The sequence below is a fragment of the Vipera berus genome (assembly GCF_964194415.1).
Source record: "Vipera berus genome assembly, chromosome: 1".
Taxonomy (NCBI): Eukaryota; Metazoa; Chordata; class Lepidosauria; order Squamata; family Viperidae; genus Vipera; species Vipera berus.
In genome coordinates this window covers 323,592,162-323,606,870 of record NC_138202.1, presented here as the reverse complement: position 1 = coordinate 323,606,870, position 14,709 = coordinate 323,592,162, and the positions used below count along the sequence as shown (strand labels likewise).

The 14,709-nt window shown below is 37.4% G+C and overlaps 1 protein-coding gene across 1 annotated transcript in view; it reads right to left on the bottom strand.

Annotated features, from left to right (window-relative positions):
• Positions 1-340: 340 nt before the first annotated feature.
• The window catches only part of FOXN2 (forkhead box N2), a 50,948-nt gene continuing 36,579 nt past the window's right edge, over positions 341-14,709 (bottom strand). Inside the window, exons 4-6 of the mRNA XM_081313751.1 lie at positions 11,239-11,303; positions 10,291-10,359; positions 341-8,004 (exon numbers count right to left, since the gene is read on the bottom strand). Coding sequence (XP_081169877.1) covers positions 7,478-8,004; positions 10,291-10,359; positions 11,239-11,303 — 661 coding nt within the window. The 3' untranslated portion in view covers positions 341-7,477. The remainder of the gene's footprint in view (positions 8,005-10,290; positions 10,360-11,238; positions 11,304-14,709) is intronic.

The window sequence follows — 14,709 nt, the reverse complement described above, 5'->3', positions numbered from 1 at the left end:
ACCCCAAATTTTTTTGGTGAAGGGTTTGGTGTGTTTTTTTTGGGGGGGGGTGTTGTTTTTTGTTTTTGGTGCTTTTGAGTCACTGTTGATTCCTGGCAACTGCCTTGAAAAGCCCCTGCCATTTTCTTGGCAAGATTTCAGAAGTTGTTTGCCATTGCCTTTTTCTTAGGAAAGAATGACTGGACCAAGGTCACCCAGCTGGATCCCCCAAGGAGTTCACAGTCTCCTGGTTGCTAGCCTAGTACCTTAAATCACTACACCAAACTGGTGTTACATTTCTATGGAAAGTGTAAAATAAAGTTTTGCTGTATTAGCCAAAAGGCAAAGAATGACTCCAAAGTGTTAAAAAACAAAGTTTATTTTGAAATACTTTATCATAATGAATTGCATCTCTTTGGTAAAAATAAACTCCATCAACATTTTAATTAATAGAGGTTAGCATACAAAAACATTTTTAAACCAGGTCAACTACTAAATGGGGCTCAAGGAATTTCAGGTTAGAAAGGGGTTAATCTACTGGCAGAGTTAGTCTCAGTAAATCCAAAAAGTTGCAGGGGCAGGTGGTGAGGAGAAACAGCTAATGAATATTTTTTTTTAAAAAAAAAAAAGAATTTTGCTTACTTTGATCTGAAAGCATTCTTACAATTTCCATTTTTAATAAATAATAGTTACAATGAATTGGCAATTGTAAATGGTCTATCACTACAAGATGGCAATGTAATACTTTTAAATTATACACTTTAAGTCTGAAAAAAAATAACACTTCCAAAAACAAATCTTTTCTTGGCACTGGCAATTAAACTGGAGAATGTGCTTTTTCAAATAAATGGCAGGTACAAGATTTTAAAAAATACTCTATTCCTCTTTTTCAATAAATATTTTGACTACCCCATCATTAGCATTGCAGGGTGTGCTTTGCTTTTACTGTCGTATTTGCTTTAGCCAAATAAAGAAGCTGCAAACTGTTCCAATTCAAAGTTGGGCTTTTCTAAGTAAGGCTCCCTGCACTTCTCAAGAAGCTATAATTTAGAGCTGCAGAATATGAAATGGAGAAAGATTTGCACAATACTGACATCAGCTTCTACCTCAAGAACAGGTGGGTCTCCCGCAAAGCCCTCCATGCTAATTTTTAGGAGTTGAAGAGCATCAGGTAATATTCCATTACCACCTCTTTCTTCCCTGAAGCTAAACTAATTTTCTGAAAGGAATTTCCTTTTTTTTAAAAAATAAAAATAAAGGTAAGATTACACTTTGCATCTAAAACAAACCATGTCCATATCTGCTTCTCCTGACTATGATGTATACAATCACTGGCCAAGGGCCACAATCTGCACACACTTCCTCACAAGGTAGTAGGCAACATTATAGAATGCCTCAATGCAGCCTGACTAAGAGCAAATGATCCCATATGTTAATAGGGCATAGATTGGCTGGCCTAGGGATGTTCTCTGTGCAGCAAGTACGTGTCACACGTATCAGTTCTGCACTATTAAATCATTGCAACTGTCCCTAGCCTTTTTTTTCCTCCCAAGAGATATAGCTATGCTGAGAAAGACTAGTAGGAGTTTGTAGGACCACCACATGCAGACAATACTTGGTTGAAGAAAGCTAATTTAACACATCCTGAGATGCATGCAATGGTGCTAAATCGTCCTATTTCCCTTTCTTCTGAAATGTACAAAGCCATTAATATATCTGTAGTCATCCCAAATTCTCAACATAGGTTCCTTGTTTTTAGAAGCTAATGCATCAGGAAGGAGTCTAGTCTACTAGTGTTCTATGTGCAAGAATTATCCTTTCATGAAACAAACTCTATTGCTGTTCTGTATTGAACATCCACATAGGGTGTGGATACATGATCTATCTACATCATAGCTACTTCACAATAACAGATCGCTAACCTTGCTGATCAGAACCTTGGCCATTCCCATTTGTGCTGGGATGGCACTAGAGCACGCAAACTTTAGAGGGTAGAGAGATGCATGATTACAATAAAAGCCTAATTTAACAATCAAACGTAACAGCACCCTCTGGACGTATTTTAGACCAGGGGTCCCAAACTCCTGGGCTGTGCCTATTTGCAACTGGGCTGCACAAGTAGCAGGCCGGTGCACACAGCTCCACTTGTGTGAGTGGCAGGCCAACATGCACATGGCCCAGTTCCCTTTCCCACTAGCTCAGTCCCCAAGCCGCAAAGTTTAGGGACCGCTGTTTTAGACATACCAGCAAATAAAATAAGGACTTGCCTGTGAAAATATGAAAACACTTATTTCTTTTTGAAAATTAGAACAGTAAGTTCAGCGTGGATTTTGGCCATAGGAAGACACATATATTTTGCGAATACGGCTAGTAAAGGCAAAAAATAAATAAAAAAAATAAAAAATGCAGCTTTTCCCCATATCCACAAGAACTTGGATATGGCAGTTCCCTTCTTCACAGAATTTTCACAATGAATTTGGAGATGAATCAAATCTAACATATTACAACATGTTCTACCCATTCTAGAGAAAGTACATGAGTAAATCCCTGCTTAGGATCACCTCAAAATGGGGGGAGGGGAGAGGAGAAGATATATTTTTGTAACTCAAAAAGCACAATGCATATAGTAAACAAGCATATAAGGAGGAAAATTCTAAACCTCTGTCCAATATGCTATTTGCTACCTGCACATATATTACTTCCCATTTATAGGCAGAAATTGTACAATCAGAGGATTTCCCAAAGTCGTGCTATATAAGGTAACTAAGATTGCAAGCATCTACAATCGTACTTCTTTAAATCTGGACTTTTGAAGCATCTGTTCTCACCAAATGCTTTTATTGCTCTGCCTTTGGACTTGAAGACCAACAGGGAAAGTGCTACCAATGTTAATGATCACTATACATTTTCTATCAGAGGTGACACTAGACTTTTTTCTTAATGGTAGGACACCGAAAGACAATTGTGCACACATCAACATTTGTCTGAAGAAAAGAGACTGCAAACAGACTTTTAACAGGTCAAATGTAAGACGACAAAACTGAGCAAAGGAGCTCTTAGGGAAAGTAGCCTCAAGCATGAAAGTCTGGCCAATTTGTACTGAGAACTGAACTGAACTTTTCTCAACTTTCAAAAGACCCAAAGAAACACATTTCTTTATAACCATATTACCTGCATTGCTATGGAAACAATTTTCACATCACGCAAGTTATTAAACACACATTTTGGACAAGTGTTAAATGGGACATCTCTGCACAACATACAGGACTTAAAATGTGCCTTGGCACTTAATATACAGGCTTGCTTATAAATTTGTGAGTGGTGACTTTATATTAAATGCCCATGCTGTAGGTGCTTTTGATCATGTATATAGTACAACATTCTTCACTTAGCCACATTACCATATAGAAAATTCCATTTCATAGGGAGGATATATGACTAGAACGATTCAAAAGGTCAAATGAGAATTTTGCTTTCTCTGAATTTCTGTAAGTCTTCAACTCCCATGATTGGGTGGGATTTTTGTGAATCAATTCTACCCATTAGCAACCTGATTACTGAGCAACTATACAGTATTTCTATTTATTGACTGCTTTTTATTTAATGTAGGAACCTTTTGGCAGAAAACACCATAATTCTCAAGCATACAAAGAGCCTTAAATAACCCTGACTTAGAATATTTGCAGGGCATTCTAGGCTTTCAGATGATCTCTCTTACAAAAAAGTAAGACCTACTAACACTGTGAGTTATTTTTTGTAGTAGTCATACAATGGAAGACCCTATTCAAAGAAGGGCAAATATTATTTAACAGCAAAGAAAAACAATACATTGAAAGCAATTTTTAATCCATAGGTCCTTTTCCAATTCTCAATCACTATGCTATGGTGGAACTTGCAATATTAATGAAATGGAAAAGAACAGGAAGTTATACAAAATCTATCTGACTTGGAAGTAGACCCTTACATAACTCCTTCCTTAGCAAAACCTAATCAGCAGGTTATTTCAAAAGTGATTCTGGCAAGCAGGCAGTTTTTCACCAATCCATGAGAATTTCTGGATTGAAGAGCTGAAGCAGGCAATATACAGAATAAGCACCATTTGTGTTTAAACTTGACATCAAAGAAAGTTGTCTACAAACAGGTGAGCGTGCAAACATCCATGCATTAGATTTTTGTTTCTGTCTATAAAATAACAATGTGATTTACAAGGTTGACTCACTTATAGGTTGCTATCATTTTAACAAAAAAATATTCTGAAATACTAAAAACTACATAATTTCTTACAAACTTAAGGCCTACACCAGCTGAATCTCTGCTGATATTATTCTAATAGCACTGTCCTGGGTGTGCTGGGACTGCAAATCTCAAAATTTCCATTGTTCATGATGCCTGGGAATTCTGTGACTTGCAGTTACACTACAGCTGGATGTTGCCAAATTCAGGGAAGTTGTAACAGTAGCAGCATTCAACAAAGTAGGGCTGTGTGGTGCTTTGCATTCTAAGGCAAAAAAGGTCATCGGAGCATATGGGGTGTGAACACTACATCTCTCTGCTTTTTTTTTTCCTAATTCAAAATACCCGCCAGTTGCTGGGAAATCTCAGGAAATGATAAATGTTATTTAAGAGATTGTAGATAGGTGCTATGCGATTGCCCCTATAAGCTCTGAAGGACCATTTTGCCTTTGAATCTAAAACTATACACAAGCTTACAATAAACCTCAAGGGGGGAGGGGTCACTCCTTTTAGTTCTGGAGCTCTTATAATCAGTCCAGTTAGGATCACTGGAATCTGGCTAAGGCATTGAACTCCTACAGAACATTGAACAAAAATTACAGTGACAAGAGTTTTTAGCAGATAGAAAGAGACAGTATGCAAGAAAAGGCAGTGAAGTTAAGTCCCAGACATTTACATCTTTGTCACTTTTGTCACTTAGAAGCCAAAGCAGCTCTACGTCATCAGTAGAAATGTAATGTACAACTCACAAGAATGCAAAATACAGAGAGGTAACAGGCAGATTTGCTCAAAGGGCCGCTAATGGACTCTCTTCCCTTCATTCTCAAAGGATGGAAAATGTGCAGATGAAACGCCATTTGTCAAGCTGCTTTCCGAACAAGTAATGCTCTGATCATTATGCAACATTCAAGACATTCACAGGACACAACAGCCCCAGCCTGAAGCATGCAAACCTTTCTTCTGCAAGTGACCGCTGAAAAGTAATCGAACTGCATTAATAGACTGTAGCCAAAGACAGCTGTGCCAACTTGGAGATTCCTGTTTTTCTGAGTTAAACTCATTGTTTCCAGTGCTTTGCCTAGCTGTTTGTTCCAACCAGGGGTGCTTGCCATATGACTCCAAACCCATCAATATGGCTGATGGTAACAACAAAAAAGATGTCTGGATAATACAGTTTGGCCCTGCACTTCAGACTAACTATCCCATATAGGCAAATAACTGCCCTATTCCAACTGTGTATTAGCATCCAATCAAAACAGCAATGTTAGTAGCCCTATGTTCTCTCTTATGGCCCCCAGAATTGAAAAGATGCACAACTGTTTTTGAATAAATGCCTAGGAGAGGCACAAGTCCACAATTTTAGGCAGCTGGGGATACACAAATGACATCTGGACACACATCCAGAATTTGAATTTCCCAGTACAGTCCACAGAAACAGGTAATTATCATACTACATGGTCCATGCATTACAAATATTATGTTCCATGCAACTGTCACGCTGCATCTGGACTTATCTCAGAATTTAACAAGGGAGATTATATTATTGCTGAAATAACAGATATAAAACATAAACAAAATCCATCCCATCTCCAAGAAAAATGGAGGCTGCCAGGAGTGGATAATATGTATCTCTAAGCTTCCTCTGTTGTTTCTAGGAATGCTGGGTTAAATCAAAGCAAAACTGAAAACTGCAGGGTAGGGGAAGTAGTCTGTTAGAAAGTGCCATGGAAAGCCCTTGTTCTCACTCAGGTGATACACAGCTGAACTATACTGCTGCAAAAAACAAGAAGAATCTCTCATGATCATCCCATTATAATTTTTAAAAGCTTTATTCATAAAGAATCAGGGAGAAAATTATTCTAGAATTGTTCAGCCAACAATGACTTTTCAATGCACTTATTTCTGTTGCGTATGGAATATAATTCCATTATGGTCTGCAAAGTGATGCGCTAGAGCCCCCCCAACAACTCTTAGCTTATTAACAAGAAGTATCAACTACCTTAACCTAAACAAAATTCAAGTTCTCTGTGCAATGGTCATTTGCAATTGAGCAGTCACTCTTTTGCACTTAATTTAGATATCAAGACAGAAAGAAGGGCCTCAGATTTGCAAACAGATGTATACATCATTGATCCAATATATATTAATTACAATTAACACAAACACAAGAGAAAGAACCAGCTCCTTACCTCGTGTTAAAAATAGGAAGAAACTTCTAGATTACCCATTCAAGATTCCACTCTCAAAAATAGGAAGATTCACGTGTTGTATCTCTCCTCTACCCATCAATTTTATAATTGCAAATACCAGTCAACCTGCAACTGATTATCATGGCAGCTTTATACCATTCATGTAATCACAGACCCTTGGCTTGTAAATTGAGGAAATCAGTTAACAATGGAAGCTAAAGCTGAAGGCAATAACAACATGTCTTGATCTGCATTCTATATCACCAAAAAAAAATGGAAACACTGTGGACCCCATAAGCCGTGAGAAATGGCGACATTACCTGCTTAGTCCCAATTTCAGAGGGACCTCTACACCTTCAGGGCTACCAGATTCAAGCATACTGAGCACTAACTGGGAATTAGATATTTGTATGTATTGTTTGCTTAATTTTTATCACCCCATTCTGAGGGCTAAGAATTATATAATTTAGGCCTATTTTGCATAAATGAAATATATTTCATTCACTCAATATCTAATCCTCAGCACTAGAGACAGAGATCTTTTCCTTGGTGTGATCAAACCCTTTGCATCTAGCGTCTTATTCTAAAGTACAACATACAAAAAACTGGTAGGCCTAGAAACTGAAGAGGCATATTGGGAAATGGCAAGCAGTTCTCTTCTCCACAATATACACACTTTTTAAAGAATCCCTTGTGTGTAGGACCATTCATTCCAATTATCTGTTGGAACCTACATGCCACACACCTTTAGCACAAAATGACCCAGCCAATGGTATCCACGTGAATCAACCATTCCAATGATAATAATGAATATTCTGTTTCCTTACAATTATTGAGACTTCCTCATCCATTTCACACAATTTCGGTCGGCCCTTCAATGCACAAATTAATTGCTCTTATAATTAAAAATAACGTAATTTTATAAATGGCAAAATTATAAGCTGCAAAAATTAAGAAGAAACAAAAAGTCCTTTTATGGCTTTGATCTCCCTTGCAAAGGGTAAAAGGAGGAATATTGCCAGCCTAAAAAATAAAACATGTATATATAGATATAGATATAGATAGATCAATTATCTTCACGCTGTGTTGTCATTTTTTTTCCTCCTCTTCTGGGTATGGCTCTTTGCAGTACTTAATAGTGAGCCCAGACAAGTGCTGATCCCAGCAAGATGAAGAAGAGACCCAGCAGCCTCTTTGAGTTCATCATCAATTTCTTGGCAGAGTTCCTCCAGGACCTTCTGATGAGGCTGGGCCTCATCTGTGATGCTGACACATGGCTGTGAGGTATAACCACTGTCTGCCAGAGAATCATCATCATCTTCGTTGTCATCTGTGTCCACCTCACTCTGAAATCCTTCACTGCCGTCACTCCCTGTCCGGGTGGCCTCCGAGACAAATTTGTATACATCATCAACAGAGGACAGGGAAGACATACTAGAGAGTGATGCGCAACGCTGTGCAGCCACACTGCTGGCACTATAATTGTGGTCCTCCTTGGGGTCAATGCTGGGGACTGCTGGATCACCCTCTTCCTGGGTGTGGTTATGGAATGTGCTACCATATTTCCTTTTCTTGGAGAGCTTGAGGGATGGTGATTTTTCACCTAAGAAAAAACAAGAATCTTCTGAAAACTCAAGGGAGACAATGAATCCAGTAATCATGTGTCCACATTTAAAGTATCAGGAAATGATGCAATTAAAACCCAGCTCAAGAATATGAATGAAATCCTTGTATTATATAACCGTTTCCCTGTTTTTATATCTTAGCTGAAATTTGAGATCATTCACTTCTGGAATATTTTTCATTATGTAAATCAACAAAGTATTCTCTAAGGGTGTTGGACTTCTACTTCCCTAGACAGCGTGTGTAATAGTTCTGCCGCCTGAAGGTTTGTGGAAATTGAAGTTCAATTTATGGACTGCATCAGGTAGGGAATACGTTGCTATGTTATTTGATTCATCTCCCTCTCTCCTTTCATCACACACAACCCCTTCTTTCCCCCCTTTCACTTTCTGCTCATTTCTTTCTGGTTTCCAGGGCACTGACTCAATATTTTACCATCCCAACTCCCACATCCTCTTCTTCAGTGTTCAATGAATTTTCACAAGTTCCACTACCGCTTTATTTGAAAATTGAACCTAATCATGGTATTAATAATTCTGCTCAGTCTGGAAGCGAGTGACTTACTGGACATGCATGCAATCTTTAAAAACAGACCCAGTAGATCTAACTAACAAAGAGCTGGGCAACCATCTTTCTCTTGCTAGTAACATCTTATGAGGGACAATATTTTGAGGGTAATTTCTGATTGAAACCAAAGCTTTAATTTTAAGTTGGTAAGGATCTCAATCCCTTCCTTTTGAAATGTTATTCACACACAACACAAACATATCACTCTTCCAATCAATTGCATGGAAATAAAACTTTATTGGAGGTTTGAATGAATCTGACAGATGTTCTAAAATATAGGTAATCCTCAACTTATAACCACAACTAGAACTGGAATTTCTGTCATTAAGTCATTACGGTCATAAGTCAAGTTAGACCTGACTTTATGACAATTTTTATGGTGGTCATTAAGCAAATCCAGCTTTCCCAATGGGTACCTTTTGCCAGAAATTGGCAAAAGGTTGAAAATTGTGATCACATGGCCATAGGAAAGTGCAACCATTTGTAAACGTGAGCCAGTTGCCAAGCATCTGAATTGCATTCACACAATCACAGGGTAGTGCAACAATCAGATCATAAGGCACTTTTTTCCAAAGCCGTTGTATCTTTGAACCATTGTTTAAAAAAATGGAAAGTTGAGGACTACCTGTAAAACTAAAGGGTACATGAAATAATCCCATAGGCCACATAATCCTCACACCTGCATCAGAGGCATCTAATCCAGCATCCCAATTCCCAGAGAGCAACCAGATGCCTTGGGGAAACTGACAATGAGGGCAATAGCTATCTATGCCAATATTGCCTTCAATTGAAATTTGGAGGCCTACTACCTCCACAAGCATGCTGTTAACAGAACAGTTTTCCATGAATGTTTCTAACACCCCTCTGAAATTATCAAAGGTAGTGGACTTTGTACTGTGGCCGCTAATTCCATAAATTAATAAAACTATGTGAGAAGGGCTTTCAGTTTCCAGGAAACTCCTACCTATTACTTTCGGCAGATGATCCCAAGTTCTGGGTTAGGAAAGAACAAAAGAAGTGGGAAGAAAACACTTCTTCCCTACCAGGAAAAAATAGTAACATTTTAAAGCTGTAACTGGTGTAGCAAAAGTTGCTTTAAATCTTTCTCCATCCCCTTTGTTCAGAAAATGCTACATAAGTTCCATCCTGTTTCCTTTAAACAATCCCAGAATTGTTTTAGTTGCCCTTTTTCAAATGATTTTGGTTGATTTCAAGGTCAGGATCACACATGGGTGAAATTGCTAGAGCTCCAAGTAATCTGAAAAGTTGAAAAAACATGACAAGGTATTTTTGGAATAAAACTCTGTGTAGTTGCCAAGAAAGCTTTGTGGATACGTCTATAAAATCACCAGGAGTCAAAAGACAACTTGGGGGAGATTTTATATCTTTTAACAACTTTTCCAGGCCCATGGCAACTCTAAAACTTGGAAACAGTATTCCCAGTGAGACTTTCTACTAAGCAATCAGATTTCCATTATTTATTTCACGTTGTTGTTAGTTGCGAAGCCGTGTCCAACCCATCGCAACCCGATGGACAACGTTCCTCCAGGCCAATTAAGTTTTTTTTTAAAAAAAGAAAAGATTCCAAATGAACATCTATCAAACTGTCAATTAAGCTCAGACAAACTTTTAAAAATGTAGTTAAAATACATAAAAAACCCAATATTCTTTGAAAAGAAAACAGATTTATTGTACTTACAATCTAAAATGTCTTGTTCAATGGAAGTATTCAAGAGCATCATGGCAGTAGCAGCATCAATATCTGAATCTGAAAACCAGAAAAAGAAAAAAGCACCCCACATCAATTAACCTCAATTACGTTTGACCTGGAACAGTATGATTATCACAGAATAACCTGTCAGAATTCGTTCCTAGCAATTTAGATTGGAAACAATTACCCAAAAAACAAGACTCTTAGAGCTTTGATTAGTAATATTTATCAGAAAATGATTAATATAACCCAAATCTCAGCAATTAAGTCTGCTTTCAAATGAGAAACCTCTATACAGAACATTTTAAATGGCAGTTCTGGTTTCTTTTCTTATGCTTTTTCACTGCAAAGGCTGATTTCGTATCAAGGTGAGGCAGTTTTCATCTGTTGATTGCTTTTTTAATTGCCACCAGACTTCTTCTCATTGCAGGATGTTATTCTCACAGAGCGATCTAAGGCGTGGGAATCAAACTTGCCACGTCACGTGATATGTCATGACGTATTGCGACTTTTTTTGCACTGCTGGAGCTGGGGTGGGCGCAGCCTCCGTATGATGCAATCAGTCCATGGGCCGGCAGTTTGACACCCCTGATCTAAGGCAACAAAAACTAGCCATACTTCTGAAGCAATACAGGTGGTTCAAATAATACAAGCAAACCACTATTGAAGCTTCAAATGAAATTTTCCAATCTTAGTACTCTTAGTTTTCTGATTTGTTATCTGTACAAATGCTGGGATCAAAGTCTTTCTTGGCAACTATGAACAAGTTTTGAGTTCAAATTCTTCCTTCTCATGTGATCAAATTCCCTTATATCAATAAAGTACAGTTCCAGTCAGATTTGTGGAATCTGTTTCTGATCTGCCTATCTTGAAGGGCTGACCGATTCAGACTTTTTAACAAAAGGTAGGTAAAGGGTCAACAGAAAAAATTCTTACCTTTGATAGATCGTCCCTGACACTGTTTCCGAATTGAGGTTAAATAGCAAGGAGATGATGAACCACTGGAAGAGAGGAAAAAGAACATCAAAATTCAGAATCTATGCTATGGAAGACAAAATTAACATGAACTAATCATATTTTCAGCTGTTATGATTTCAATACACATAATTTTAAAAGTATAGAACAAACTCCAGGAATTTCCAAACGGATGCTCAAATGAACCATACCAAACTGATTTCTAAACCAACTATTAGAGAAAGATGCCAGTTTTCTATTGATTCCAAATCATGGCACATTAAAACATTTTAAATATGTGATCCATCCTTTTTTATTAGTCACGTTTCAGTCTTATACCTAAATACTGGAAGCAGGACAAACTGATATTGAAAAAGATTATCCAACCAGGCGTACTCATCAGACTAAGGACTGGCTGCAGCTCCCTTTATGGATCTACTTGATTACTATATCAGAAATGAAACAGCTGCTTTAATTGAACTGGAGTAGGCCCACTATTTCCTCAATAAAGCACTTAACTGGCATAGAAAAGAAAAGTTTCTGGCATTTTCAATTTAAAACTTTGTAGCAGGTTATCTAAAATATATTTTTATAAAATCATAGAAAGTTATCTGCCCACCAAAATAGATTATGCTGAATTATGCAGATGTTATACAAGCTACTAACAGGTTTTCTGAACTCTTATTTGCTACTGCTTTCTAAAGATCTCTTAGTCTTTTGCTGCATCTTGTCCCAGAATAAAATGCCTGGACCAGGATTTATTCCAGGTCACGCATTACTGTCTGGCGCAAAGTTTGAAACTTTTGTCCAGAAATAAATAAAGTTTTCTAATGCTGAAAGGCGAGTACAGGTTATCCTCAACTTACAACCACAACTGAGCCAAAAATTCCTGTTGCTATGTGTGGCATTTGTTAAGTGAGTTTTGCTCCATTTTATGACTTCTTTTGCCACAGTTAAGTGAATCACTGCAGGTGTTAAGTTAGTAACACAGTTGTTAAGTGAATCTGGCTTCCCCATTTACTTTGCTCGTCAGGTTGCAAAAGGTGATCACATTACCCCAGGATACTGCAACTGTCATAAATCTGAGTCAGTTGCCAAGCATCTGAATTCTGATCACATGACCATGGGGATGATGCAATGGTTGTAAGTATGAAAAATGGTCATAAGTCACTTTTTCACTGCCTTTGTAACTTCAAATAGTCACTAAATGAATTGTTGTAAATCGAGTACCTATACATCAAGACTATTTTGGGAAGAGGGTCTAGGAACAGCTTGTCCTTCCTGCAGTGGTGCACTTACCTCAGGGCAAATGATTTCCATACTTTAAAATGCCTACGTAATTTTCAAAGGCTTTCTAATCTATAAAGTAGTACTTACATGTAATCAATGGGAAAGCTCTTGGTTTGATATTCAATTTATTTGTATTGTAAAAAACTATACCACCAGAAACATTGAGACATCGCTAAGAAACCTGAGCCTACATCTTCAAGTTATTACATGCTAATTTATATTCACATCAGCTCCTGAAGACTAAAAATGGAGTACACCTGCACTATAATAAGAAATTAGAAATCATATGCTACTGTATGTTCACAATAAAACTGCATTGCTTTTATTTTGAAGGCAAGTGCTTTTTTTAAAGAAACATATATGTGTGCATGCCTACACATCATCACAGCTGTATGCGTTTCACCCTCCATAAGAGTCCCAGTTTATCATGTGGCCCAATTAATTGCCCATCCCTGCTCTAGAGCAGGCATGTCTAACTGCCGGCCCAAAAGCCGGATGTGTCATGCCAAAACCGCACTCAACCCATTGCTGGCAATGGGGAAAAAGTCCCGATACATTGCACGATGTCACATAACATTGCAAGTTTGACATGCCTGCTCTAGAGCAATGAGAAACAAGCTAAATGATGGATTTGTGGCCTTTTTTAAAAGTTAAAAGCTCTGAAGCTTCAGCCCTTATATACTTTATTCAATTTAATTTAATAGCACTGTTTTACAACATTTCAAATTTCTTCTCCAGAATTTAAGAGTTAGTGGATAATTATCACTGAGACATCTTTTGTAGATAGCTCACGTTATGGACCCCTTTCCCTTGATCTCTTCTTTTTAACCTTTTAGCCTCAGGTAATTTCAGGCAATCTCCTAAGTGTATTAATACAAGAGTCACCAGAATCAAAACAATGTGAGGCAACCTGATTTTTTTTCTCATCCTTCTTTCACTCTAGTACTTCCCAAAGTCTGGCACTATCTTTGAAAAGTTAGGGAGGGGTCATCTGGGCCCTCAAGTCTATAATGACCATTCCTTTAATGGACTTATGACTCTTTCAAATTTTCTTCTGAAAGTTTTTCTCAATTGCTTTTTGAATTACTCATTTCACTTCCTAATTGACCTAATTTTTATACCATCTTATTTTTTATTTATTGCTTACATATATTTTACCATACCAAGTCTGTTATTCTGTTTCAATGTTCCTGCAGCCATCTTAAAAATTACACTGACAGCAAAATACAAGTATCAATAGTATTAATATTTTAAACAACATTCTATACTTAAAGGCTCAGAGACCTCTTTTCAAGGCTAGATATGGCACAAAACAAAGAATGCAAGACACTGCAATCTAATACTGTAACAAACATGCACTTTGGGTGATAACCAAGTTGGAAAGTAGAAAAAATCTAAACAATATAAAGTGATATTCCAGAAATTTTATTTCTCTGCCTCCGTGAATGTGCAATGCTCCTAAGAATAGAAAACAAAATTAATTCATCTTTTTTGTCCAGTTATTGTTAGGCATGAATATAAGTCTGAATTTCAATCTCACATACCTGTCCTTCAAAAAAAATGCATCTCATCCTTAACACTTTTTCAGAAATTTCATCATTTTTAGATTTTTTCTTTAAAAGGCCTTATGCAATTGTGTCAATTTTTAAACTGTATTTTCTGTTAATTCCTTTATTCAGTTGTAATTTCATGTGAAACATGAGCTACTTTTCTCTTTCAGATTATTGCCGCACTACAAGTCATCATGGCCTTGAGAGGAGCTGCAAAGCCTCTTTGTCTTGTAGGTGCTTGATACATCCTGGAGGTAGTCAAGGCAGAGACCCAGGAACAAAAGTAGTTCTGTCCTCTTCTCCACAAGGCCGTTGGTGGTATTTCAGGCTCATATGGTGCATTGGGATTTGGGTCACGCCCAAAATCTCACTCTTGCTATTACCTCTTCCAAAATGAACCATGTAACACAAAAGTTGTATCAGACAATTATTTTTCTGCAAACTTACACTAGAAAGTATATGAGAATTGTGTAATTAATTCATAATCTGCAAACATGGGGGTTTATGGTCTCAAAATATTAAGCAAGAAGCTTTATCACCTGTCTTATACAGAATCCTGTACATCTCTCTCAGCTATCACAATTAAATTCTTTTTTTAATTCTGTATCAAAAT